General features: G+C 49.4%; 1 protein-coding gene across 2 annotated transcripts; it reads left to right on the top strand.

Moving 5' to 3' along the window:
* The first annotated feature begins 2 nt into the window (after positions 1 to 2).
* On the top strand, positions 3 to 26,941 carry SSH1 (slingshot protein phosphatase 1). Of its 2 annotated transcripts, XM_072351459.1 has the most exons (15): positions 3 to 207; positions 3,026 to 3,066; positions 12,407 to 12,510; positions 13,884 to 13,948; positions 14,531 to 14,652; positions 16,164 to 16,232; positions 16,627 to 16,692; positions 17,943 to 18,137; positions 18,378 to 18,471; positions 19,438 to 19,566; positions 20,468 to 20,514; positions 21,404 to 21,550; positions 22,208 to 22,408; positions 23,320 to 23,935; positions 24,054 to 26,941. In XM_072351459.1, the coding sequence occupies exons 1-15, from the start codon at positions 142 to 144 to the stop codon at positions 25,326 to 25,328; spliced, it is 3,237 nt and encodes a 1,078-aa protein (XP_072207560.1). In that variant the 5' UTR covers positions 3 to 141; the 3' UTR covers positions 25,329 to 26,941. The 2 variants fall into 2 exon arrangements, with proteins under 2 accessions (XP_072207560.1, XP_072207561.1); XM_072351460.1 differs by lacking the exons at positions 3 to 207; positions 3,026 to 3,066 and adding an exon at positions 10,959 to 11,031.
* The last annotated feature ends 25 nt before the right edge of the window (positions 26,942 to 26,966 follow it).

Here is a 26,966-nt window from a genome sequence, read left to right on the forward strand (position 1 = left end):
GCCCTTCAGCCCTCGCTCCTCCCCGCAGCGCGGCGGCCTCCGGCGGGGTCCGGTGCTGCGCAGCCGCCGGGCGGGATGGAGGCGGCCGGAGCCCCGCAGCCGCTGTTGTAACCTGTCCCTCATCGCCGCTGTCCCCCCGCCATGGCGCTGGTTACGCTGCAGCGCTCGCCGACCCCCAGCGCCGCCTCCTCGGCCAGCACCAGCGAGGTGAGGCGGGGACGGGTGGGGTGGGCCGGGCCTCGGGCGGAGGCCTCCGCAGGGCCCGGCCGTCCCTTGGGGTGCGCCCGGCCCCGCTGTGGGGCGGTTCGCTCTGCTGGCTCCGCTCCCATCATCGCAGCCCTCCTGCTGCCTCCTTCTGCGCCCCGCTCCCCCTTCTCCCATCTTTCTTTTTTTGGGTGACCCCAAAAAGCTGTTTCTCCACTCCCCCCCCCCCATCCTTCTCCTCCCTGCCCTTGGCCCCGCAGGTGCGCAATCCTATTTGTCACTTGTCAGGGCCCGCTGACCCCCGATTAGCTGCGCTGGGATGAGCTCCGTGCGATGGTTGGGTCTCGGAGCAGCGCTGCTCTGATTGAGGAACATGGGGATGGTGCTTGTGCCCTGCAGGAGCGTGTTGGGTTCTGGCGTGGATCCTGCAGCTCGGAGCTGCAGAACGGGACAAAGCGGTGTGGTGTGAAGGAGATGAGGCTCAGGGGAGGAGAGCTCATCGCTCCCTGCTACTCCTAACAGGAGGTGGCAGGGAGGGGAGGGGTCAGCTTCTGCTCCCAGGTAACAGCAGTAGGATGGTGGCAGTAGGAGGTGGCGGCCTCAGTCTTCACCAGGGGAGAGTCGGGTTGGATATTGGGAGGAACTGCTCTGAAAGAGCGGTGATGCAGCAGTGCAGGCTGCTCAGGGATGTGGTGGTGTCGCTGTCCCTGGAGATGCTCAAGGAGCATGGAGACATGGCACTAAGAGACAGGTTAGCTGGCCTGGCAAGGGTGGGTTGAGGCTGGACTTGGTGCTCTTAGAAGCCTTTTCCAGACTTTCTGATTCTATGTAAGTCTGACAACCATCCCATCTCCCCAGATGGCCACCACCAGGTGCAGCCGGTGTAATTGGGCTGGGTTGAGCTGGGGGGGGAAGGTCCAGGTGGGCTGCTCACTCCCTGCCCATGCGTACCTGGGTCAGGCTTCATGCCGTGCTCACTGCCCACCAGTGGTTTCTTGGTGGGGTAGCCATGCAGCCCCCACTTTCCCACCAAACTCACCTCCTGGCTGTTCTTTGGTGGCTCTTGGAGGAGTCCCCTCTCCAGTGTTGAAGGCTCCCTCCTGGCATGCAGCCCTGCAGAACCTGGTAGCTGGTTTCCAAGGGAAATCCCTCCAAAAAGTGCCTCATTTCTTCCCCTTCTCTCCCAAGGATGGATTTGCAGGCTCTGCAGGGATTTTAGCCTATGGTGAATAATTACCAGAAGATATATCACTTTAAAATGGAAAATGATGACCAAATGTTCTTGCTAATTGTGAGTAAGCTGCTGCAGCCTCTCCTGACTCCTCACCCTGAAGGAATGTAGGAAATGGATGCTGCTGCCTGCAAGAGGCTCGCTGTTGTAACGCACTATAAATCCATAGGGGTGATCCATCAGAGGAGTGATTGAGGTCGTGATGTGTGTCCTGGCCCCCCTTGCTCACTCTACACCCCTCATGGGTAATGCCTCGGAACTTGGGGGGTTGCTGTGCCCTGATGCTGCCTGTGCTGTGGGCTGCTCCTCTCTTCCACTGTTTCTTTCCTGCAGCAAGGGAAGTGGACTTGAAACCGAGTCAGTGGCTGCAAAAGCTGAGCCCAAAGCAGCTCCAGGGCCCAGCTCTGCTGCTGAACCTCATCTGGGATTTTGCAGCCCTGCTTGTTTAAAAAACGTTGCTCTCTGTCCTGTTGCTACGTGACTGACCCAAACAAACACAGCAGTGACCTCGCTGGACCCTGCGGCTCTCTCAGGGCCATGGGCAAGGGGATCGGGGTGCTGCAAGCACTGAGGCTGCCTCTGGCTCTGCCTCTGACCACGCCATATAAACAAACTAAAAATAGAGCTGGTATGCTTCCCTCCAGATCGCTGTCCATTGCGGTTGTTTGAGATGGGATCTGTGCCTCTTTCTTCCTCCCCATGGCTGCACTTTGGTACCCAGACCGCATGGCTGTGTGCTTCTTGCAGGTTGCAGACTCTGACCCCTGAGTCAGAATGGGAGAAGGATGCAGAACAGCCCGGTCCTTATGTGCACTGTGCACACACTCAACGTTTTCAGCTTAAATGTGTGATGTGGAACTTCTTGCTTGTTTTTGGGTCATGAGAAACCACCTGGAAACAACTCGCCCTTCCCAGAGCCCTGTTTGATGTGGGTTTTAAGCAGTGTTAGTAAACAGCACCAGCAACGTTTTGTTAATGGGAAGACACAGACCATCAGGAGATGCTCTGAGTTATCTGAGCTCTGCTGTCTCATGTGCTGCAGGTCTGAATAGAAGTTGCCCTATTGCAGCACAATCCATAATGTCCTGGATCCCCAGCACAGCCAGCCCTGCAGAGAGATGCTGCTGGCTCTCATTTTGGTCATGCAGAAGCAAAGGAACAGAGTGATCTTTGAGCTTTTTTTTCTTCCAGTCGGCTCTGGATGCAATTAACCAAAACTCTGTTTTCCTTTAAAGTGGAATTTGGTCCTTGAGTTGGTAGGGATGAAGCAGGCCCAGCCCTTCCCAGCGCTTGCTCAGGACAGCAGCATCTCTCCTGTGTGCACAAGGCAGGTTGATGTGCTTCAGAGTGATGCACGCTGCAGGACCAGCTTGCAGGATTAGGGCCTAATAGCCTTAAAGCCCCCTTGAGCCCCTTTGTCAGCAGGCATGTATTGCCAGGGAGTCTCCTTTATCCCCAGCACTGCAAAAACATGGGGCGCAACCACCCACTGTTGTTAAGATGGTTTTAAAGAGTGTGTTCTTTTCCTATTAGTCCTATGGAAACAACCAGCACGTAACTTATTCTGTCTCTTTCTTTTCTCCCCCTCAGCTGGAGGCTGGCAGCGATGAGGAGCGCAAATTAAATGTGAGGTAAGCAGAGCTGTCTGGCTGTAAGAATTGTTTTTGCTGTTGTTAATTGTGTGCCATGCATTGGAGTCCCAGTCCCACCCAAAACTGGCTGCTCGCTCCCCTTTCACTGCCAGCCTTGTGGGAGCTCTGCAGTGGGGACAGCCTTCACCTGATCAGCTTGAGTTTTAGACAAGGGCTTAATGAACTGAAAACATGAAAGGGAGCCTGTTTTGTTCTTGATGGAAAGAAACTGGATGATTGCTGATCAGTTCTGATCCCAACGCTTAGCTGTTATCTCAGCAGCTCTCTTTGCTGAGGCTTTGAGTAGGGAAGGAAAGGGAGCAGAGCTCTGATCTTTCCTGGCTGTGAAGCCATCCCATAAAGAAATTTTGCTTCCTGGATTCTGGGATTGTACTGGGTTTGTTCCTACAAGGAGGAAGGGAAGGCTGAGATGCCCTGCTGGAAGAGGGCAAGGCTTCTCTTGGTGACACTGTGCAGGCACAAGGAGCAGTAACGACACAGGTAGTTTGGTGGCACATCCACCTAATGGGGCTGTGAGTGATGATGTGGGTTGCTCACTTGAAAACCAAGTGCTGCAGGTTACCCTCTAACCTGTAAATCACAACCCGAGAGACAAAATGTAGCAACACGTCAGTGCTTGTGCTTCTCATTACAACTTCCTACTTGAGAGAAAAGCAAAGCCACAAACGCTGCTGCTTCGGACGCTGTTGAAAAGTGATGTTAAACTGAGATCCCAACAGCTTCCCCTTCAGCCTCTTGGGGCTACTTTTTCCTATATGGTTTTCAGCTTAAGAATCTGGTAATAAGGTTGTGAAACAGATCTGGAGGCTGCGACGGCTCTTGTGCTGAGCCTTTGCTGTACTCAGGGGAACAGCAATGAGGATGTATGGAAGATGTGTGGCATTGATGCAAACACAGCTTTGGTGATAGATGACCATTGTCTGTGCAGGGGTTGGATGAATCCCACTGCTGGAGCTGCTCTGGATCAGTTCCTTGAGACTTTACCCGGTGCCCATAGGGTGGCAGAATTGCTCAACTTCATCGTGCTGCTTCTGCAGCAGCCCAGAGAACAGATCCTGGGAAATAAAGCCAGGAGTTGGCTGGGATGGTTTTAGTGGATTCTAAATCCTGGAGCAGCCTTGCTGGAGTGTTGGGTGTCAGCTGTGCTTTGTCACATCTGCCCTGAGCTCAGGGGTCAGCATTCCAGCACGCAGCTTTGCAGACCTCAGAGGCCCTGGTAGGTAGAAGGGTTTGTTGGAAACAAGAGCCCAACCTGCTGCCAGCTCAGCCTGGGTTTCACGGGTACAGAATGAATGTGCTCTTACTCAGTTATGATGCAGCTCTTTCATCTATACAAACAGAGGATTCTCATTCTAGGCTGTGCAGTTGGATCTGGTGATGTGAGCTATCGGCCCTTTTCTCTCTGACACACGAAGGAAGTGCTCTGTGTCCCAGATTTAGAACTGACCGCACGTTTTACTTCTCTTTGCTCTGAGTTCCTGCATGGTTTGTGTCGTTCCAAAATGCCTCGCTTTCTGTTTTCTCCCTGAAAAAGCTTCTACCCTAAAACAGAGAGAAGGCGTAGATTCAGCTTTTCCTTCAGAGAAGTCATCATCTGCCTTTTTAGAGACATGACTGTGCTTAGGAATCCTCCTTTTTTCTCACCTCCCAAAGGCATTCCAGCAGCCTCATCTCTTTCTTTGCATCATCTGCTGCAATCCTCCTTCCTGAATGCTGCCCAGCCGTGGGATGCTCTGCCTTGATCCTTTTTTCTCCTGCAGAGCACCCACGTCATCTTGAGAAATCTCACCCAAGGCGAGGTTACGTTGAGCACACAGGGCTGTGCGTTAGCTCAGTTTCAGCGGGGAATTAGGTAGAGCCTGCAGGTTTATGAGCCCTAACCCCAAGCCTCTTGCGGCCCAGCAGGAGGAGGATCAGCACAGGCAGGCTCCTTGCAGAGCATCGTTCTGCTGGCATGCACCAACAGCCTCGTTAGGAGGAGCTCGCTAGGTTAAATTAATTGTAATGAAGCAGGCTTCTGCCTGGTGCTGTGGCCACTTTGGTTAGGGAAACTCTGAGCCACGTGCTGTACGGGGAGGATCTTATTGTGCTTTATTCTACCTCGGATTTTAACTCTTAGCAGTTTTTTATTGATGCTTTGGTCTTTAACTTCTGCAGGGATTTCTGTGCATGCTCAGCTGATGGCAGCACGCTGTGGATGGCTCCGGGTGGCCGTGCTTTAGTGTTGGGGGGTACCTGGGGTAGGAGCAGCTGTGTGACAGTTGTTTGAGGGGAGGTCTTGGGGCAGAAGCTGCTGACTTTGTGCACTGTTCAAAACAGGATGCTGAATCACATCCTGGCCGGGCTGCAGCATCCTGCCCTGGCGTGCTCTGTACAATGAAGCAGTGAAGTAACGGGCTGGTGACCTGCTGGTGCTTCTGGCCTGAGGTGTGGCCTTTTGAGCCCATGGGGATATCATTGGGCCTCGCCATGCTGCAGTGGGGATATCAGGGTGAGCTGGGCAAGCTTGCACTCCTCTCCCACTTCTTTGGGATTCGGCCTTTGCAGGACACTTGGCTTGGTGCTGAGCAGCAGGACGAGTTTGCTTGGACAGCAGGAGGCTGCTGGTTTGGAGATGCAGTGATCAGAGCATTTAGGAATTATATTTAAATCTTCTATTTTTTTCCTTCTTCCTCCCCCCCAAACCTCAGCAGTTTGGCAAAAACCCTCTGGCCCCGTTATCAAAGGAACCGACTGCGTGCTGAACGCTTTTCTTTCCTGTAAAGGCCAGTGTGGTTGCTGTTTACTTAGGCACCAAAGAGCCGGGTCAGGAAAATATTTTGGTTCCAAATGCCTCCTGATTTTTTAAATACTTTAATCTTTGATAATCAGCTGCCAAGATCTGCGAGATCAGGGATTTCTCATACAAACGGGGCTGTGGCCAACCTGACAAGTGCCCTTGGGAGGTTGTGGAGGATGTGAAATGGACAGGACGCCTTCAGACGCATGGCTTCACTTCCAGTGAAAGGCACGGAGGTTTTTTGTTTCATCAGCATTCACACAGTGCTCAGATCTGTGATGTAGAAGCACACTAAGGGCACAATGAGAAAGCAAGGTAAAGCAGGCATAAGCGCAGCCTCAGATGAATGGCTCACAGGGCAAAGCACATCCTCTGCTTGTGAGTGGGATCGGAGGGACCTCTGCAGAGCTCACTTTGCCTCTCTGCCCCATGAAGAGGATGGATGGAAGGGCTGAGGGCTCCACTCAGCCCCTGTGCACTCATCTTTCCCTGCCAAATCATCTCTGCTCACCCTTTTCTCTGGGGTTCAGTGGGTAAGGCAGCCTGCAGCAAACGCTAGAGGGGGTGCCTGTGTCAAGCTGGAATTTCTCCTGCCCTTTTACTCTGCGTGATCCGTCAGGATTTATTTTATTGTATTTTGACACGTTACCAGCGTGTCAAGTACTCCCTGGTCTCCGCTGCCTTTTTTGGAGTCATTCTGAAATGCAGCAGCGGAGCTGGTTTATGGGTTGCTGTGCCACTGCTGCTTCCCATGCTGCTGGCTGTGTCCTGGCTGACCTTCGCTCGCTCTGCTTGGGAGCTGTGTTCTCCAGCCATGGAACCATTCTTCACCTTCCTTTTCTTTTCCAGCAGTGTGATTGGAGAGTTCCCACTTGTTCCTTGTGTCTGGGAAGCGCTGCCAGTGGGTGAACTGGGGTAACTTAATGACACAGCTCATTGTTTTCATCCCTGAAGCTGACGGGGAAGTACGCAGGAGGATGGGGCCATTTCTACCAGCTCAGCTGGGGAATGGGATGGGGATAGGGCAGAAGCTGCTCCTGGAGGGCTCTTACTATATCATAGAATGGTTTGGGTTAGAAGAAAGCCTCGCTGCCCTCATAGAATCATATTGTAGAATGGCTTAGGTTGGAAGAGCTGTGGCTTTAGCGTGGCAAGAAGGACAGAACTGTTAGGAAAAAGAACAGAAAGGAATGGGTAGGACAACACAGGGCAAGGGAAGGGAGCCAGCATCTGGGGAATAAGCAGCTGCTGGATGGGCTGAGGTCTGTGGGGGGGTTTGGCCTTCCAGCTGTTACAGCAGTGACCTCATTTTCCAGTGGGAATCTCAGAAATGCCCACTGCCATTCAGAGTGTTAGCTCTGAGCATGTCACACAGCTGGGGATGCAGCACTCAGCCCCGTGCCTTCCCGAACTCTGCAATTAATGGGATGTGCAAAAAGGATTTCGTCTTTTTTACTTTTATTTTTGCCTTGTGAAACGATCTCTGTTTTATTTGGCCTTTCACCATCACGTACCAAGGATTCCTAGCATTTTCTCTCCCCAGGCCATTGGGAGCCGTTCTGCGAACTTATTTTGCACGAGTCTCTGCTGAAATGGGGAGCTGTGTTTGCTTCCCTCTTCTTGCTCCTCTCTCAGGCAAGGCTCCAGCTGTTACCTGGGTCTTGCTCCATGCCAGAATGGTGCTGGGTTGGCACTTGTCAGGGACAGCACAAAGCCATGCAATGAGAACGGAGCTGCCGAGTCCCCTCTTGTCCCCACTGTCCCCACAAGAGCAGGGCTGAAGGCTGCACGGAGTGAGCAGGAGTGGCTGGAAGCAGCCTATTTATCTTAGGAAATCAGCTTTTGTGGGCTCCATGATTGATTTCGTTTTTCTTTTTCCTCTTTGTGCTGGAAGGAGAGTTAGTATCTGGCGCTGTGAATGGCCTGCAGTGTCTCCAGCCCTTCTCAACATTCTTGTGCTGTGAATGTGGCCCACGCCTTCAGCTGAACAATGCATGTTCAGACTCCTTGCATCTCCGCAGCCCTAAACACACCAGCCCTGCTGAGGCTTCTGCCCTCCTTACCATTCCTTGGATGGGGATGGATGGGGGATGCCCTGACTCTGTGGGGATGAGCTCAGGGCTCTGCTGTGGCTCACAGCTGATGGTTTTTGATTCTGATGTTTTGGGTTTCTTCTTGGAGCGCCTTGTCTGTTATTTGGTCAACTCCACGTCTTCATTTGAAAGCACTGACTTCTTATAGCCCATCAGAGCCACACTTTAACACAGCCACAAATATGGGAAGAACCTTCCTGCCTCACATTTTTTGGTAATAAAATGCTATTTCAGAAGGCAGCCATTTCCCCTATTCCCTTATAGGCAGCTGCCTCAGTTCGAGGTGCACCAGAGGGATTTTGGCAGAGCACTGCAATCCCAAGCAGTTCAACGTCAGGAGGTGGTTAGATACCCACAGTTCCCATGTCAGGTCAGTTGATCCACATATCACAGAGCTCTGCTTTGTTGTAGGACAACCTTTGCTGCGTTGGGGTTGGGATTTTTTTCTGCTCCTTCTTCTTCCGAAGTTTATCTTTCTGTTTGATGTACACCTTCACGGTGTAGCTTGGTGTTATTTTGGTGTGGCTTGTCCCCAGGGAGCTCCAGCTTAACCCCAATGGACCGATGCCTTCCTCTGCCCTCGTGCCATTTGTGTGTATCATTCTGTTAACAAGGGAGAAATTAAGAGACTTAATTAGACAAACATCTAGTGACAGGAGGGCATGGCATGGCCCTGTGCCTAGCAAGGCTCCACTGCAGAGCATTGCTGGAGCATAGCACCCTGCAGGGCACACAGTGTGGGCACAGCTGAGGATGGAGGGTGACTGCAGACTGCAGACTTCCCTTTGCAGACTCGGGGAATGGTGTTTTGAAATGATTATGAGGCGCTGCCTATTGTGTTCTGAAGCGATTTGAAATGTAATTGATGTGTGTTACAGCCACGTTCTTCTGGAGCTTTCCCAAAGGGGAAGAAATATTCCCTTTTAAAGCTGAGCAGCGTGGAGCCAGCAGACAGAGCAAGGAGGTGCCGTAGTCAAGAACCATCCTCTCCTTGCAGAGCTGCAGGCACAGCAGGGCTTCTGTTTTATGGCCAGCAAAGAAATGCAGCTGTTCTGTCAGCACCATCCTGCTGACACTCGGTGCTCCCAGGTACCTGTAAGTGTAGGTTTTATCCCTCTTAAGGGGCTGATGTGCTCCCACTGAGATCATTTGCTAAGGGGATGCTCTGCAGCCCTCTTAGAGCTCCCAGATCCTGTGCTACAGCAAAACCGCTGGGCTCAGTGTTTCTTTGAGAGCCAAAAGGAGCTGCTGGAAAGCAGTGATGCTGGTTAGGATTCCTGGGAGGGCATCCAGCAAATCGATGGGTTTGTGCTGTGTGCACCAATGGGGCAGGGCAAAAAGGGAACAGAAAGCTGCTTCTTCCCTTTGCGGGGACTGGTGCTTCTGTGGTGAAGGAATTAATCAAGGGCTGGTAAGAAATCAGTCTTCGTTGAATTTGGTTTTAGGCAGTTCCTAACAGAGGAATTCCAAACCACCTGAAAGAGGTTCTTGTTCAGCAGCGCATCAGTCATCGCGCAGCAGCACACCAGCACATGGCTGCACCATAAGCGGGGAAGTATCCTGATCTGACTGCGATGCCTTTGCCACATAGACATTCCATTACAGGGCTTTGACTGTAAAAACCAGCAGGGCATTGGGCAATGTGGAATGTAAGCATCAACGAGATGCTTTTCACTTCATCCTGCCCTGCATCGCTCTGTGAGCATGGGGAGGAAACAAACAGCTCGCACCAGTCTGTAGGAGGGAAGTGATTAGACGAGCTTCAGCTGTTTTTTTCCCCTCTTGAATGGCCTTCTTTCATCAGGATATGTTAGGACAAGTGCTTTTTCAAGCCAGGATATCAGTGGAAGACACAGTGTTCTGTAGAAGTCATCCAGTTCCTGGGTAGCATCAACAGATGCGATTGCTCGGCGCAGAATATACGACCGACCTTTTCTTTTCTTTCTTTTTGTGTGGGTTTAGAAGCAAAAGGATGTGAGTTTTACGGCTAGTTATGAATCTGTTTGAATTTACTGACTTCTGCCTGACTCTTGGGCCAGCACAATGCTTCTGCTGTTCAAAGAAAACCAGTCCAAATTAGTATGTATAAACCACTCGTATTTATGCCGCTAACAAACGCTGCTTGCTGAGGCATTTAGCGCTGCTGCTGGGGAGGGAGCTGGGGGGGGGCTCTGTAATGATGGGATTCTTCTTTCGTACTTTGGGAGATTTCTTTTGTTTTTAAAGCTGGAATTTGGGTGTTTATTGGGACTGCAGGGTTTCAGAGCGTTGGAACGCTGGGTTGGGATATTGCGTCATGCCTTTTTCTCACTTTTATTTTGTTAGCTATTAGGGGATTTGTATGGAGTGGCTGAGGGCAAAGTGTTCCCGGAGCAGAGTTAAGGGTCAGCATTGGGTAACCTCACCATTTTGCTGCGGTGTCCCGGTAGAACTCATAGTGGCTGTTGTGCAGCACTGCGCTGGTGGCATCCAACAGCAGCTGGGGGGAAAGATCGCAGTGCTGGGGAGCATGAGCTGACTTAGTGCTGTGCTTTGCGCACATGGAGACGCAAGCATTTAAGCTAGAACACTTTCAACTAGACCAGAAATCTTGCTCTCAGTCACTTCTTCAGATTTGCTTTTCAGTTCATTGCCGTGCAGATAAATACCCAGTGGCAAAACGTGTGCTGTACTGGTCAACCTCTGCCTGCAGGTACTTCTGCTCCCCCAGCACAGCTCTCCAACTGGGAACGTTCTGCCTTATTGTGAAGGTTTCCTGCCTGCAGTGAATGAGAGCGTTAGGAGCTGCATGTTATCTAACCATTCCTTTCCTCTTGCTGATAAACCAGCTGGGTATGCATGAGGCTGCGCTCTGGTGAACATCCTATACATTGTGTTGGTGTCGCGGCTTTGATGTCACTTCTGTCCTTTTTTTAACGCTTTCCTGTTAGATCTGGAATGAGAAGGAAACAGGGCTCTTCCTGCCTTGCTTATGGGATGGACCAAGAACCTGCCTGCAGGGATTCTTGCTGTCGGTGGGTGCTGGTGGTGAGGGCTGCGGGGCCATCGCTGACAGCTCCCGGTGAGCCAGGGGTGAGTGCTGCAGGAGCAGTAATGGGGAAAGCTTTGTTCTCATTGCAGTGCAATTGTCCTGCCAATAGTAGCTTGTTGGTCTGAGATAGGGCTGAGGGAGTCTGGAACTCGTGCTATGATTTTTAGGTTGCATTTTAGGGGGGGACTGAAGTCTCAAATTTAAACCTGTTCCAGCTTTTCTGGGAGCTTTGAAGAAAGCTGTGAATTCAGGCAGCTAACTGCAAACTTGGGCTTTGTCTTTGGAAGAAGGAAGACCCAACTTGGAGCAAGAGCTGGGAAGGCTTGAATTGACGGCTTTTTACCATGCTGCTGGTGCTCAGTGCTAGACAAAGACACCAGAGACATAGCACAGAACAGACGAGCACTGGGAGCTGCATCTCCTGTGGGACCATTTTCTGTAGCATAAGTAACTCCGGCGCAGCACAGCCTCATAGTGGAGCTTTTATATTTAGTTGATAGCAGCCAGTAATGAACAGTTGTGTATGGTGGGAAATGTGGGATGGCAGAAAGTTGGTCGCTGTAGCAAGGAACGTCTCTTGTGATGCTCCCTTCCTGATGTTTGGAGTGGGGTAGGAAGTGCAAGGTAAGCAGTTACTGTGGCAGCTAAAATGTAGCTTAGGAGATGTTCATTTCCAGCCCTGTGGGAAACACCAGCTTTACCACTGAGGTCCATGTCTGTTTCTGAAACGCTGCTCCTTGCTCTAACTGCTGGTTTTGATTGGCCTTCTCGTGTGCCATGTTTCATTTGATCTGGGAATGCATCTTTGTGTGTGCATGTGCTTTGCCCTCCTTTCTTATCAGCACTGTTTCCCAGGTCAGTTGCATCTCAGCAGAGCAGAGCAATGTCTTTGCTGCTGGGTCTGTTGCTTTTTGCCCTGAAGTTTCAATTCATTCTGCTGTGATGTGCAGGTTTCACCTTCCCTCCCTGCCCTGTATGATTTATAGCTCTGCGTTCTTGTTTCTGCATTCCAAAGAAATCTCAAGAACTGAAATTAATAGGGACTGATTGACTCAAGACCTGATCTGAAGTCGTTTACAGGCCTAAGCCTGTAGGAATTCTTACCCGCTACTGCTTTTAAGTTAGAGAATTTGATAATCAAGTGATAAAGTTGTTTTCAGTCCATGACAGCTCAGGCAAGCATCTCCTGCTACGGCCAAGCAATAAAATGGTGGTGGAAAATGACACCATTCTTGGTGAATAATCCTGGAGCCATGCCTTGCAAGTGGCAGAATCAACCTTTAGGAGCAGCTTCTTGTGGCAAATCCTGCTGTGTTTTAACAAAGAGAAAGCCTTCCTTCCCCAGGCACACCAACTGGAGCACGCGTTTTGCTGCTGTTTCCTTTGAGCTGACTTCCTGCATCCTTTGTTTTCCAGCCTAAGCGAGAGTTTTTTCATGGTGAAAGGAGCAGCCCTCTTCTTGCAACAAGGAAACAGCTCCCAGGGCCAGCGAAGTCTCCAGCATCCTCACAAACATGCAGGTATGGATTAAAGCACAGCCTGATGCTCTGTTCACTTTTTCTTCCCCGCTTCCCTCCTCCACACTGACAGCCCAATAGCAGGTGTGGGTGGTAGGTGGCTCCTCTGACTGTTACAGTGGGTTTTGTACAACCTGCTGTGGAAAACCAGGTTTTCAATCCACTTGATTTGAATGGGAAGGTGTGCTGACCGTGTCTTTGTTTAAACTTTTATTGCCCTCTTGGAAATGTATCTGGAGCAGGAATTTATTCTCTATGGATGTTGTGGCATTCTGTAGCCAGCAAAGCCCTCTGAGCCAGAGTCTGTGCCGAACCCTGTCTTCTGCAATGAAGAAACATCACTTATTTCTGCTTCAGTGGTTTGATCTTTGCCTTCTCCTCTGGCCTGTGGGGAGGAAAATGCAATGGGTTGAGTCATGTGGCTCCAGCACCCCTTCTGTGGTTACGGAACTCCTGATTCAGTGCATCAGGGATGTTCCTCCTGAGTGCTCTCCCAGCCTCCTGCAGTCTGAAGCGTGGGACTCCATATGACAGCATCTTTCTTTTTATTATCATTATTTTTTCAACCACCTGTTGCTAGTTTTGTTCAACGCTACTTCTCAAAAGCGAGGAACACTTTTCATTAGGATTCGAGTCTCTGGACAAACACCCATTAGCTCCTTCCACCCCCTTTTCTGGTTTCAGGAAATCCCCTTTTCAGTTAGCTGATCTAAATCTGGCCTGCAGACATTTCTCCATGGTTTGAGAACAGCTCGTCCTTTCTCCAGGCGCACTCCAGTGTTCCAAGATGGTGGGAGGAGAGCTGTGTGGTGAATGTCTGGAAGGGCTGATAAGCCGACGGGGTTTAAGGAAGTTGAATCCCACTCATCCAGTATTTTTATGCCTTCTGTCGTTGATGGTTTGGTAATAAGTGGTTAAGGGGCAAGAAGAAATAAGCTCATCAGGGCATTCTGAGTGCAGAAGCATGTGGGAAAGGCACAGTGTGGTACTGTGTGCCTGCTGCTTAGTAAACACTCCAAGCACAAAGAGGCTGTTTGAATGCCAAGCGTGGCTTTGGGTTTCTTCAATTGTCAGCAATTTCATATACCCAGCAAACATCCTACGGAAGGAATTTTATCTTTAATGGAAAGTTATGAGTGTGTTACCAAGTTATTAGATGTGAACTTGGATTGTTTTCTTGTAGATTCTTTGTTCCTTTTGCTCTCTTTCACCAAGCAGCAATATATCCACCACTCTGGAGCAGTTGTATGAGCAGACCTTTAGCTGATGCAGAAGGGATGCATCACCTGAATAGAGCCAATCCTGCAGCCTTTTCTCCTCAGAAGCTGCTGATGTTCAGGTAACCTGTTCTGATCATTTCTCTGCTCTCACTGCAGGTGATTTGCCCCAGCACCTCCAGGTGATGATCAACCTCCTTCGCTGTGAGGATAGAATCAAACTGGTAAGAACAGGTGGATTTTCCTGCCTTTCTTTCTGTTGGAGGTGTTTGAGGCAGATCTGTACAGGGTCACAGAAAGCACTGGCAAATTCATGGTTGGCTTCAATCTGCTGCACTTGGTCGCCAGCCCCACCATGCTTCCCTATGTGTTCCTTTGGGACTGATCCTTACATCCAGGTTATGAGTTGGATCTGTGTTAATTACCCCCTCTAGAATGGCAAGATAGAATGTTTCAGTGAAGGCTTGTCCGTGTGGAAGAACACTCTGGGCTTCTCCAGCTTAGTGCACAGTGAGTGCTTCTACCCACTAAACATCTTAAACATCTTTAGAAGAAATCTCCAGGTTGGGTTTAGTAATGCTTCTGCAATGTAGGACAGATCATCTAAGCTGCTCTTATTTCTAATCATTCTCCTGATTCCAAGTCAAACTGGCACCTGGCCTTGCTTGGAACTACCTCTTCCATTATCTTTCATTCTGCAGCTAAATAAAGCTGTGAGGCACAATTACACCTGTAAAATATTAATCAGCAATGGAAGTACAGATTATCCAAAAGCAGTTCTGCAGAGCTTGATGTCTTTTTCCTAGGCTGTCCGTTTGGAAAGCGTGTGGACAGACAGAGTCCGGTACATGGTGGTTGTGTACAGCAACGGGCGGCAGGACACAGAAGAGAATATTTTGCTGGGTGTGGACTTTTCCAGCAAGGAGAGGTACGTCTAGGGCAAAACTAGGCTTGGAAATCAGGCAGGCTGGGTTCTCTGGAAAGCTTGTCCCCAGGCAGTTCATTTTCACGTACTCTAGCAAAAGAAGAGACATAGCTGTTAATTCTTCTGACCGTTGTGAGAGCGCTTTTTGTTTCAGAGAACTTTCAGTCTCCTTAGAATCTTTAGGCTCTCTATGCAGCTGTGGGCAAAGCATTCACTTGGAATCCATCTGGAGGGCTGTGGTATCTACCTCATCTGTGGTAGCTTGCTGTGTCTTCTCAATACAAAATGCTTCTGTGGAAATGTTTCCTAAACTGGAACTTATTTGCTCCATCAGACTTCAAGTCTGTCCGTGGTGTGATGCAATGGAGCTGTTTCAGGTAGGTTAGCTGCCAAATAGCATCAACAACAGCAGTGCAGAAGTACCTCCAAAACCAACAAACAAATGTGTTAGTAATGAGCTGTTCCTTTTGTCTGACTGATAAGAGCACAGAATGTTTTGAAATGAAAATAAAACGTTGCTGTGGACCTTCTCACATAATTCCAATTATAGGTGAGGAAACCAAGAACAGCTCTCAGCTGGAAGAGGTGAGGCTGCTTTGGCAGAGCTGGAGTTAGAAGGCAGAGCTTCCTGACTTGTTTCTGTTCCCTGGTAGATTGAGCACGCTGCCATGCTGAGCTGATACGGCCATTGGGGCACTTTGTGTTTTTGTCTGGAGAACCTTTGTGGATTGAAGTGGGAAGGGAGAGCTTTTGCACTGCAATGAGACCTGTTGGTGAACTCCTAGCAGTGCCTTCCTAAGGAGGCTATTGACTTGGCTTTGGTACTGCTTCTGTGTCTGCTCTTAATTACCACTGTTGGTGTGAGGGAGGAAATTCCAACATTACATTCCCTTCTGGCATATCTGGTGTGCAACAGCAGGGAGCGTTGGCCTTGTCCTCCCCAAATCCATGGTGACCTTCTAGTAATTTGCCCCTGGAGGTGACCGGTGTGAGACGAGAGGAGAGGTGGAAAAGTAACAGCACATCCATCCTAACTGCAAGATTTGTTGCTGCTTCATTCAGTTGCTTCTGAAAACCAAGGGATTTGTTAATTAAGGAGAAGTGTCACACATAAATAAGTCTGTTGGCATTAATGACTCATCGAGGGACTCCAGGGCTCCATGTTGGGGCTGAAATGGCACTTCTCAGCTGTGCGCTGGCTGCTGACAGTTGGGCTGGTCAGGCTTTTGTGGGCTTTATTCCTTGTACGTGTTTTTAATAAGGAACTTTTTTCCTTTTAGAGTTTTAGGGCGTACGTTGTCTACGTGTGCATTTAAACTGGCCTTTGTCAGAGCCTTTGATTCACTTTAGTTGCCCATCTCCTTATGCGCTACACATTAAATAGCTGAAGATATTATGAGCAATTACTAAAGCAAGGCTAGTGGACTTTAAAAATTAAAGACTATTAATAATTGAGGATATTGGCATGTCTGCATTGTGGCCTATATTTAACATCCTTAACGTTTCTCTTCCAGTAAAAGCTGCACTATAGGAATGGTTCTTCGTCTGTGGAGTGATACTAAGATCCATCTTGATGGCGATGGGTAAGAAACCCCATTGAAAGGATAGATGTGAACAGCCTTCCCTTCTGGGGGTTGCTGTGGGATAGAGACTCTGTCACCATACAACTGAAGTCCCGATTTCAGATTCGTGGCTGCAGTCCTTTAATTCAGACACTGAGTTTTTCTCTTGCTGCCCTTAGAACGCTCAGTGGAACCTGTCATATCCAGGAAGTGTTTACCAAAATCCTGCTCCAGGGGTGGAGCTCCCATTCCTGGCGCTGTATGGCAGGTGTCCACTTGTTGCTTTTGTTAGGGAGGATAATGGAAAATGGGTGATGGAAATTCTCATCCCTTCTTCCTTTTGATTCTCAATTAGAAGCAGCCTGAGGTGCAGAGAAGAGCAGTTTGTGACTGTTTTTTCCCCCCTCTCTCTTAGTGGCTTCAGTGTGAGCACTGCTGGGAGAATGCACATCTTCAAGCCAGTGTCGGTACAAGCCATGTGGTATGTGTGCCAATTAGCTTTACTGAGAAAGAGGCTGTAATTTCTGTGAATGAATCAACAACAAACAAACTGCATTTTAACGTTTTCCATAACTGATATTTAGCAAGCTGCAGCGGAGATGCCGCTTCCCTGTGTCAGCTGGTAGTAATGCTATAAAGGGGCTCTGGGAGCAATGATCCAAAACCAGCATCTTCTGCTGCAGCTGTGTGCTCTGTGACATGAAGGCAATGGGAAATGGCACTAATGAGACGTACAGACTTGAAAGCCCAATGTGAATTCATCAGGCTGCAAACCCAGCCTTTCCTCTCCACGCATAACCTCCCTAGTGTGAGGGAGTCTTGTGACCCATTGCCAATCTGATGGCATTTCCAACTCTGCCCCATTCCTGGGGCCAGGCTGGGGCTGCTTCTGCATGGAAACTTTCCGTGTCACTCTGCAATCACACTTACCTTTCAGCTCCTGTCACCCCTCCCATGTGCAGGGATTCCAAAATGCTGAAGCAGAGACTGTTGAATCAGCAGCAGCTGTGCCAGCAAATGCCTTCTTGGAGAGGCTTTATTTGCCCCAAACAGGACAGATGCCTCTCGTTGGGTACTTTGTGGAGCCTCAGGAAACTCCTGTGCTTGTGATAGCTGGCAGGGACAAGATAAAGGGGTAGAGAATGGTGATGTGTTAGGGATGGTTTGGTACAGAAACAAACAAAACTTGTTCCTGTCATTTTTTGAACTCGACCCCTCCTGTTGGCAGCCTTCGATGTGTGGTTAATATGTTCACTACAACGACGTCTTCAGAGCAGAGCCTTAAAAGAAAGAAATAAAAAGGAAAAACGGAGGAGGGAAGGGAGGAAAGGAAAAGTAATGCTAAGATTTACAAAAACAAATGACCCAATCTGGGCCCTGTCCCTGGAGCGTGTCAGGGGCCAAGAATGCTGTAAATATGTATTTGACTCCTTGCTGAAGGTGGTTTGAGAACTGTCCACGTTCTTTATTTTCCTTTGGTCTGGCTTTACAAGTTGGCTAATGATGACGTCCCACAGTGGCTGTGCCTCATTTGATGAGGAGAGAATCTGAGCCTCCGTCTCAGTTGGGCTCTTGAGAAAGCCTCCAAGATGCCCCGTGAACTCTGACGCAATAAAGCTGCAGCTCTCAAAAAGCAAACTGCAACACAGTGACAGAAGTCTTCTATGAAAGTCTTTTAATCCTGGTTTATGTGTGCTTATGCTTGTACAATTTTTGTTCCCAATCTTGCAGGTCTGCTCTACAAATCCTTCATAAAGCCTGTGAGGTTGCAAGAAGGTACAACTACTTCCCGGGTGGGATGGCCTTGGTCTGGGCCACGTACTATGAAAGCTGCATCAGCTCTGACCAGAGCTGCATCAATGAGTGGAATGCCATGCAGGACCTGGAGTCCACCCGCCCCGACTCTCCAGCTCTGTTTGTTGACAAGTCAGTTCTCAGTTTTATTATGAAAAGTCGACTCGGTTCACAAGAGAAATCCCCTTTTGTTCCTCTGGCAGTTAATTTCCTTTCTCTACTTAAATGCCTTCAAATGTTTTTCTTCCATTTTCCTGGTCAAGATGCTTTCAATGCAAGTCCTTCCCACCAACCCTCTGTGCTGTCCAAGTTGCATTGTCTCAGGAGTGTTTACTGCTGGTTTGGAGACATCCTCTCCCTTTTCCTTTCCAGGCCAACTGAAAGGGAACGAACAGAACGTCTGATTAAAGCCAAACTCCGGAGCATCATGATGTGCAAAGACCTGGAAAATGTGACTTCGAAGGAGGTAAATAGAAAAAACTCCTGCTCTTTCATTCTTCCTGCTTTTCTTTTTCCAGAGGATATTATACTGACAGAGAGACGTTGTATAATGAGGTGCCCTTGGCTTTCGAATGTATTTCCAACTGATCCTCAAAGGTTCTGCTCTTTGACTTTGCTACACCTCTGTTTCTCTAGTTGTAATAGAGAGTCATATCAATATTAGAGCACATTTTTCAAGACCTCAGAAACAAGCCAGAGTGGCATCGGAGGTGATACTTCTGGCAGCACTTATGTGCATGTCCAAGCAGTGAATTTGGAGCCACTTATTCCACACAGTCACACAAGCAAATAGAGATAGCTCTCTCAAAAGATGCAGTTACTGGCTGTGTGTCCTCCCAGCTGTGCGTATACACGGCTGTTTTAGAGAAGCATCCTGGTCTTCACTTGTTCATGGACACAGAGCAAATCGCATACTAAGTAGCAGTGTTTTCCTTGCTCCTCATTGGCTTCACTTCAAGGTTTTGTTTTCTTTATTCCTGAACAATGTCGGAGAGGCTTACAGGTGAGACCTTGCTGGTGAGCCTATGGATGAAGAATCACAAGTCAAGGCTAAAACTAGTTTGGATCTGTCCCTCAGGGACACAGTGCAGATGTACTTGGAGCAAATGGTAATAGTTCTATGTAGGTTTGGGTTTTGAGTTTCATGTCTGTTAGTTGCTCTCCTGGGTCTTGTTCATCTCAAGTTATTTTTTGGAAGGAGGTGCATGATATATGTGTGTTTTACTTGGATGCTATCTGAAGCCTTCTTCACAGATCTCAGATATGGGGGGTCTAAGATGCCACGTAGTGAGATTCTTTGCCTCCAAAAGGCTGAATCCCTCCTGCTGTCTTTAATGAAGTACATAAAAAGTGTTTTGTGAAAGAGTGCCAATAAACGTTTCTATTGAGCAGAGATGATTCTAGGTGGCATCCTTTGTTTTCTGCTCTGCAGATCCGGAATGAGCTGGAAAAACACATGAATTGCAACTTGAAAGAATTCAAGGAATTCATAGACAATGAAATGCTGCTTATCCTGGGTCAGATGGACAAACCCTCTCTGATTTTTGATCACTTGTATCTGGTGAGTTGCCCTTTTAGGAGCTCCAGCAGAGCTGAAGGCTCAGTGGGAGTGACCTTATGGGTCACTGGGGGATCTGCATTTGGTATCAAGTTCTGTGTGCGTGGCCAAAGCTGTATGAAGAGTAAGGCTGAAGGTGCTGTGCCCTTCAACTTTATGTAGAAGCAAAGATGTGTGTTCTATGTAATGTTTTGCCACTAGATGGAACTCCAAGCAAAACCAGATGCTGCCATCTGGAACAAAGACTTGCTTGAGATGAACACATTTGTGCCTGTTATGCTGGGGTCACTTTTAGGTGTTTTGTTATTTTTCCTGGAGAGAGTCAGACGAATTGCTGATGTCTGAGGGCAAAACCTGCTTTTAAAACCCCATTTAACTTTCTGTTTCGTGGATACAGTGAGATCCGGTGTAATCACTTCCAGAACTTCCAGGATTTGCCTCACACTTCTCATATACGTAATTGTGATCACAGTTACGTCACACATCATTATTTTTCTTTCCCTGCACTATTTATCTATGTGGTTAGAAACCCAGAATGGCCAGAGAGTGGTGATTTGGGATTGAATTTACCCCTGACTCCTGCATCTTACAGGATTTCTTCCTGCACAGACCCCACGCCGTTTTGTCCCCAGTTCTTCTGATTTCAGAAGGACTGTGAGCATTCCTTATGCCTAAATTTGAGGCTGTTAGAACAAGCCTGGTTTGGCTTCTAGAATGATTCAGGCAGCATCCTGGAATTCTTCACAACACTCTGAAGCTGGTGGTACTAATCGTGCCCTTGAGAAACCATTAGCAGCATTTCAGTTGCCAGCTGAGGAGCAGTGCTGAGACCGGGGCAGTTCAGTGTCTTAAGAAATGGAGAAGCTCCTTTGAAAGATGGTTTTTATCTGTGTGACTGTTGCAGGGGTCAGAATGGAACGCCTCTAACCTGGAGGAGCTGCAGGGCTCGGGGTGAGTACTGCACCTTCCAGCCTCTGAGTCATTTGACTTTTACACTGAGGTCTCTTGAGATGCCATGTGGCGTTTGTAGATAGATGGTAGGGATGAGTTCCCAGCAATGTGGGTAACTGACCATCAGGACTTTGGTCAGGAAAACTTTCCTACCTCGTTTCCATCACATATGAAGTGGAAATAACGAAACTTCAAGATCTCTAAACCACCCTCCTGGTGTGTAGCAACCAAGTATGAAGCAGGCATGGCATATATGCTGTTGTGTCAGGTGTCAATTCCTGCAGGCTGCAGAAGAGCAAATGTTACAGTGCAGAGTTCAGGGAAAAACTCCATCTAAATGGAGCAGAACTTCCTGTGGATGAGCAATCCCCACCTCACCTGCCCAGACAGGCAGCTGCAGGGCTGTCTTTCACCGCACTGTCATCACCGCACCACTTCTTGGCTTGATTTATTTTCAGGCTTTTTGGACGAGTGATACATATAATATTTGCAGTTTTCCCAAGGCGTACATCGCCTCTGATGTGAGAAACTGCAAATTATTGCTCAACAGCATGACTAAAAATGTTTAATTTGGAATCCTTGGGAACAGATGTCTGAACATCTTGGAACAAGTGGATCAACCAGCATGTCAGTGCTTCTAGTCTATGGTGAGGGCGCCTTGATATGCGGTGCCTAAAAGTCAAAGCTGGGCAAACTCTGAAACAAATATCCTGTAGCCCTGATTTATCTAAATGATATGAAGTAGTAAATCAATGCGGGCCTTCATTCTCCGTGTATGTTGTAAACCCTGCTGTAGTGTTTGGCAGGAATCAGGAGATTCACAATGTGCTTCAGTTTCCTTTCCGTGACTGTGGCAGTTCAGCTCCATTTTTCTTTTCGTTCTCCACAGCATCGACTACATTTTGAACGTGACCAGGGAAATAGATAATTTTTTCCCTGGCTTGTTTGCCTATCACAACATCCGGGTGTATGACGAGGAGACAACTGACCTCCTGGCTCACTGGAACGAGGCATATCATTTCATAAACAAGGCCAAGTAAGTGGGCTGGGGGACGTGGCTTGATATGAGAGTGCATCCAAGCAGAGTGCATCCAATCCAAGCCACAGCAGAAGCTGTCTGAGGTCTGGGGGAGGTGACACTGCCTCCATGTGCTCCAGCCAGCTCTGCAGCTGGAGGTGGCAGCTGGGCTTTGTGTTACATCTTCTGCCAGGAGTTTTGTGTCCCTGGAGCTTCCGTGTACTTTGTGTCTTCCTGTGCTGGTTTTAACCCATTTCTAACCTATGGGTTTTTTAATTACTATTATTTTGTTTTGCTTCTGAAAGGAAACGAGGACGTTTCCTCTACTTGAGATGTTCTGGAAATATTCCCAACACGTGTCCTTGTTGGATGAGCCTAAGAGCTGGTGGCACAGCCCATCACACCCTGCTGGCTGTCACACACAGGTTGTGCCCAGAGCATTGGGCAAGTGGGTGGGAGGCTTCATGGCGGCGTCTGCAGTGACAGTGCGGCTGAGGCTGACCTTCCTGGAGAAGGGTTCTTCTCATGGGCATCTTAGTCTAAAACATTTGTGACCTACAGAGCTGTGCTGTTAGAGCAGTCAGCATGATAAAGTACTGCCCCTCCACCATTTAAAACGTTAACATACATGATAAGCAGAAATATTAGAGAGGTGTTTTCTTGATCTTTCTGCAGGAAGAATCACTCCAAGTGCCTGGTGCACTGCAAAATGGGCGTGAGCCGGTCTGCGTCCACTGTGATAGCTTATGCAATGAAGGAGTTTGGCTGGTCACTGGAAAAAGCCTATAATTACGTGAAGCAGAAACGCAGCATTGCAAGGCCAAACGCAGGCTTCATGAGACAGCTCCTGGAGTATGAAGGCATTTTAGATGCAAGGTAAGGGGACAGAATGAACGGAAAGGTGATCTGCAGGAAATCAAGGGACCTCATTGTAGGCAGCACCTTTAGAGCTTTGGTATATTGCAAAATACTGAGTTCCATGGATTCAGGCAATCAACCCTACTGCCAATGAGAAAGACAAGAAGACAGTGGCAGTGTGCATTTAGCTGCTGTCTGAAGGCCTCACCAGCACACAGAGGGGCTCTTTGGAAGGGCAGAAGCAGGAGCCTTGGCTAACTGCACTTTTTGTCAGCCCACCCCAGATGGAAAGTAGCTGTCTGCAGCTCTGGTGTAATTCATTGAGGGTTTCTCTGTGCTTGAAAAGCGTGTTGGTGTTTCTCAGCAGCCAGACTGTTCAGCAAAACATTGTTCTTGTTTTATGAGGCAGAACTGAGCTTGGGCAGAGTTGGAGGCGAACCATTTGCAGTTCTGGGTGACCATGCCAATCATGAGGCTTTGTCATTGCAAAGGCTGTAGTATCTAATAAGGGTTTCTGCATGCTCCACGCTCCACTTGGCCTCTGCTCTAGCTGGGGTAGAGAAGGGAAATTTTCCACTCTGGTTCAGCAGAAGCCGTGCCATGAAACGTGCAGAGATGTTGGTTCAGAGCACTTTACACTGGCAGAAGTCTCTGTTCCCATCGCTTCTGCAGTGCAGGGCCCTGCTGTGAGTCTGCTGGGCCAAAGAGGTGCTGGAGGAGATGCAGTGGGCAAACTCCTCTGATGCTCAGGATGGCTTTGCCCAGGTGGGAGTGTGGGGCTGGACCTGCCAATCGGTCTGTTTTGGGTTGTGAATCTGCTCTGTGCATAGAGAGGGAGGGATGCTCCTGAAGCTGAGGGCTTTCAGCTTGTGCCACAGCCATCAGCAGCTGCTCCTCTGTGCTCACTTGCATCTCTGTCCTTCCTCCAGCAAGCAACGCCACAACAAGCTGTGGAAGCAGCAGGCAGAGAGCAACCTCCCTCAGAGCACAGATGGCAGTGCAGGCTCAGGTGACTTCTTACTTGAGAGCTTGGACATAGACCTCGAAAACCGTCTGGCTGACCTGGACACCCCGTCGCAGTCGACATACCTGGACAACCGAGCTGGCACGGAGCTGCCCGTTGGCTTCAATTATTGCTTCCGCCGCCTCTCAGATACACTGCTGGAGAACAAGGTGCCTGGGGACAGGGGGAGCTTTTGCCACGTGGAGGAGCTGGAGCGGGATGCGCTCACGGAGCGTGTGGCCTCGCTGGTGAGGCAGCCTCCAACTGTGCCTCCAGGAATGGCCAAAGGCCTGGAGCCAGCAGAACCACTGGTAGAGCTGAGCAGCTTCTGTGAGAAGGAGGTGAAGAGGAAACGGGACTTTAGCCCTCGGAAGGCGAGGATGGTGCTGGGTGTCGGGGAACCGGGGGAGGATGGTATCAGGGAGGAAAACCCAATGGAGAAGTGGAAGCGGCGGTTGTCCATGCACAAGGAGGAGAGCAGGCTTAATAGGGAGAACCTGAATAACAACAACAGCAAACGGAGTTGCCCAGAGGATTTTGAGGTGCGTATGGATCTGACGTGTAGGTGGGCTGCCTTTCAAAGCTGTGTGTGTAGATCTCACAACTTTTGCTTCTCACTGTTCTGTGCTTATTCATTTGTCCTTATTTTCTTCCTTGCAGCATGACGCTGTGTTTGGGATCCTCAGTAAAGTCAAGCCTTCCTACCAGTCCTGTGCTGACTGCATGTACTCCTCAGGCAGCCTGGCTCCGGACTCCTTTGGGGAGCAGTGTGAGAAGCTGAACCCCAGCTCTGCACACCGCAGCTCCACCATCTGCACTCAGCCAGCCCTCCTCTCCCACCTCCCCACCTTGGGGGAGCATTTGCCCAGCAAGGCACGCATGGAGGAGGGAATTGGGACTAGACATACTGAGACGCTGCTTCCTCTGTCAGCAGGAGGCAGTGCTTTGGAAGCTGGTACTTGCAAATCGATGGTTCCTCATCAATGTAGCTTTTCAGAGAAAGGAAAAGATGCACCAGAAATCCCTGTCAGAACGCTGCAGCCCAGGAGAAACTCACACTGTGACAAGAGCCTCCTTAGTGCAGAAATGGTGAAAGAAGAGTCCCCAGTCAGAAAAGATAGCAAACCTACCAAGGATCTGAAATACTTGTTCAGTAAAGACTTGGAAAAGCCAAGTGCTAACAGTTACTTGATGCAGCATCAGGAATCCCTTATTCAGTTGCAGAAGGCGGGCTTGGTCAGGAAGCACACCAAAGAGCTGGAGCGGCTGAGGAGCCTGCCCTCAGACACATCCGTGCTGCTCCGGGAGAGCGCCCTGGGCAGGGCAGAGCCCAGCATTGCAGAGGAAGGTGAGGAGCTGGTTCCACATCCCGGCCTCGTGCCCCTTCTGAGGCCTTCAGCACCCGTACCTGGAGATGCTGAAAGCGACCTGGAGAAGCTGGAGGTTAAACGCGTGCTGGAGGGGACCTCTCCGAAAACCTCCACCCCCATGGTGTGCAGGCTGGAACACACCAGCAGCTTCACCAAGGACTTCCTGAAGACCATCTGCTACACCCCCTCATCCTCCCGCAGCTCCAACCTGACACGCAGCTCCAGCAGCGACAGCATCCACAGCGTGCGCGGCAAACCCGGCCTGGTGAAGCAGCGGACTCAGGAGATCGAGACCCGACTGAGGCTGGCTGGCTTGACTGTCTCTTCCCCATTGAAGAGGTCCAATTCTTTGGCCAAACTGGGGTGTCTTAACCTGTCTTCCGAGGACCTGTCCAGCGATATGGACGTGTCAACCATCACGGGCTCCAAGGAGGCTGTTTCCAGCGAGTCTTCCGGGCTCTGTGAGCCACCTACTGCCCCAAGGAGCACAGATGTTGGCTCCAAGATGTCAGCCAAGCCGGCACTTGGGAACATGAAGACTCCACTTTGGCTTGGCAAAAGTTGATGCCTTCTGTAGGGGAGGATGGGGGGGATGGGGATGGGTATTTTTTGTTGTTTTTTTTTTCTTTATATTGTTATTTTTCTAAGGCATTTATTCATTGCACCGATCATCTGACTTTACACCATCACCCGATGCCACGTCTTCTTCCCCTCCTTGTGTCCTTAAGTGGGAAGGAAAAGAAAAGTAATGAGTCACAGATGGCACGAGGGGAAAATGTTTTGCATGGCTTATAAGAGGACGGCGTGTGTGAATCGCCTGTTGTCCTGCAGGATGCTGTCTCATACTGTTTGCCAAGTATGATAATGCATTTGTGTGTGTTTCTATATGGATAGATACTTCCATCTATTTATCTATCTCTATAAGATGCTGAATTGAGGGTCTCAGCGAAGCAATTAGGCATGACCTTGTGTTTTCATGACTGAAATGTCTCCTGCAATTGTGGGATAACCTTTAAAGCGGCGACACGAACACTACCTCTGTTCCTGCCCACTTCTAACTGGGGTTTGTTTGGGTTTTTAAAGGCATTTCTTGCCATACTGACTATTACCTGAAGGTGTTCCCTTCCTGTTAGCTGTGATCTGCTGGAGGAGCAGTGCTGGGCTGTCCCACGCTGCGTGCTCTCGCTGTGATGTCAAGTGAAGGAGTGTGAAGCTGTGTTTGTACCGACTGTGATCCGTTGGCCGTTGTCCTTTGCTGCATGACCACGTGAATCGTTGTCGTCTCCTGTTGGTGACCTGAAGTGCATCCAGGTTGTGTTGCCGTGGAAGGTTCACTGTGCTCAGGTGGAGAGGTGCTGTGCCCTTGGGGTGTTTTCGCTGTTGTTGTGGTTTGTGATGTCCCAGTGATGACGACCAAGCAGTGAGTGGCCGTGCACCTTAGTGAGTCTCTATGTGTGATGCTGTGTTGGTGTCGTGGGGACCCTTTGTTGGGCTGCTGGTGGCACACGGGGCAATGAACCCATCCCCTACCTGGTAGGGGAGGGTTGTAGCCAAATCTGTGATGCTCAACAGGATGTGTTGCATGAGAAGGTAGATGGTTTGCTTTTGTTTTCCACGTATCGTAATGGTTCTTTTCCAATGGAGTGCCTTAAGACTAGTTTACAAATACTGTGTATTTATGCTGAGCTGTTCAACTCCGCTGTTTGCTGTTCATTTCTTGGTGCTTTCGATGTATCTGGTGGCAGTTTGACTGTCACCACTTCCTCCCTCCAGCCCCGCTCACCCCCATTTCATTGCTGCCCCGGGGGGGGGGTGTTCAGCCAACTCCTACCGTGACCCAACCTCAACCCAATGGAAAACCCCAAATGGGGCCTTGTTCTCCCACTCGGATCCACATTAGGTTGGCTGAGCAGCCACGGGAGGAGAGCGCGGAGGGGTGTGCGCTGCGCTGTGCCCGGTGCATCGCTGTCCTCTCTCATCACAACCTTCTGTTGATCCCGTCGTGTTTCTTAAGCCTGGTTTTGTATTTCAATCAGTCTCTTTTTGTACTGTGCGTTGGCGGTAGGGGGATGCAGAAATGCACTTTTTGTTTTTCTAACTTCCTTCAGTTTGTACAGGTGTATATCGTGTACGTCGTGTGTCCTCATGTGGAAAATAAAGGTGTCGTCTTTCTTTTTTCCTTTCTTCCCCCTTTTTTTTTTTT

Source organism: Excalfactoria chinensis, chromosome 16, assembly GCF_039878825.1.
Source record: "Excalfactoria chinensis isolate bCotChi1 chromosome 16, bCotChi1.hap2, whole genome shotgun sequence".
In the NCBI taxonomy this organism is placed as follows: Eukaryota; Metazoa; Chordata; class Aves; order Galliformes; family Phasianidae; genus Excalfactoria; species Excalfactoria chinensis.

Coding starts and splice junctions, on each gene's coding strand:
- SSH1 (XM_072351459.1), top strand. CDS start 142: ATGGCGCTGGTTACGCTGCAGCGCTCGCCGACCCCCAGCGCCGCCTCC. Junction 18,138..18,377: donor CCAGCTCTGTTTGTTGACAA/GTCAGTTCTCAG, acceptor TTTCCTTTCCAG/GCCAACTGAAAGGGAACGAA. Junction 21,551..22,207: donor CATTTCATAAACAAGGCCAA/GTAAGTGGGCTG, acceptor ATCTTTCTGCAG/GAAGAATCACTCCAAGTGCC.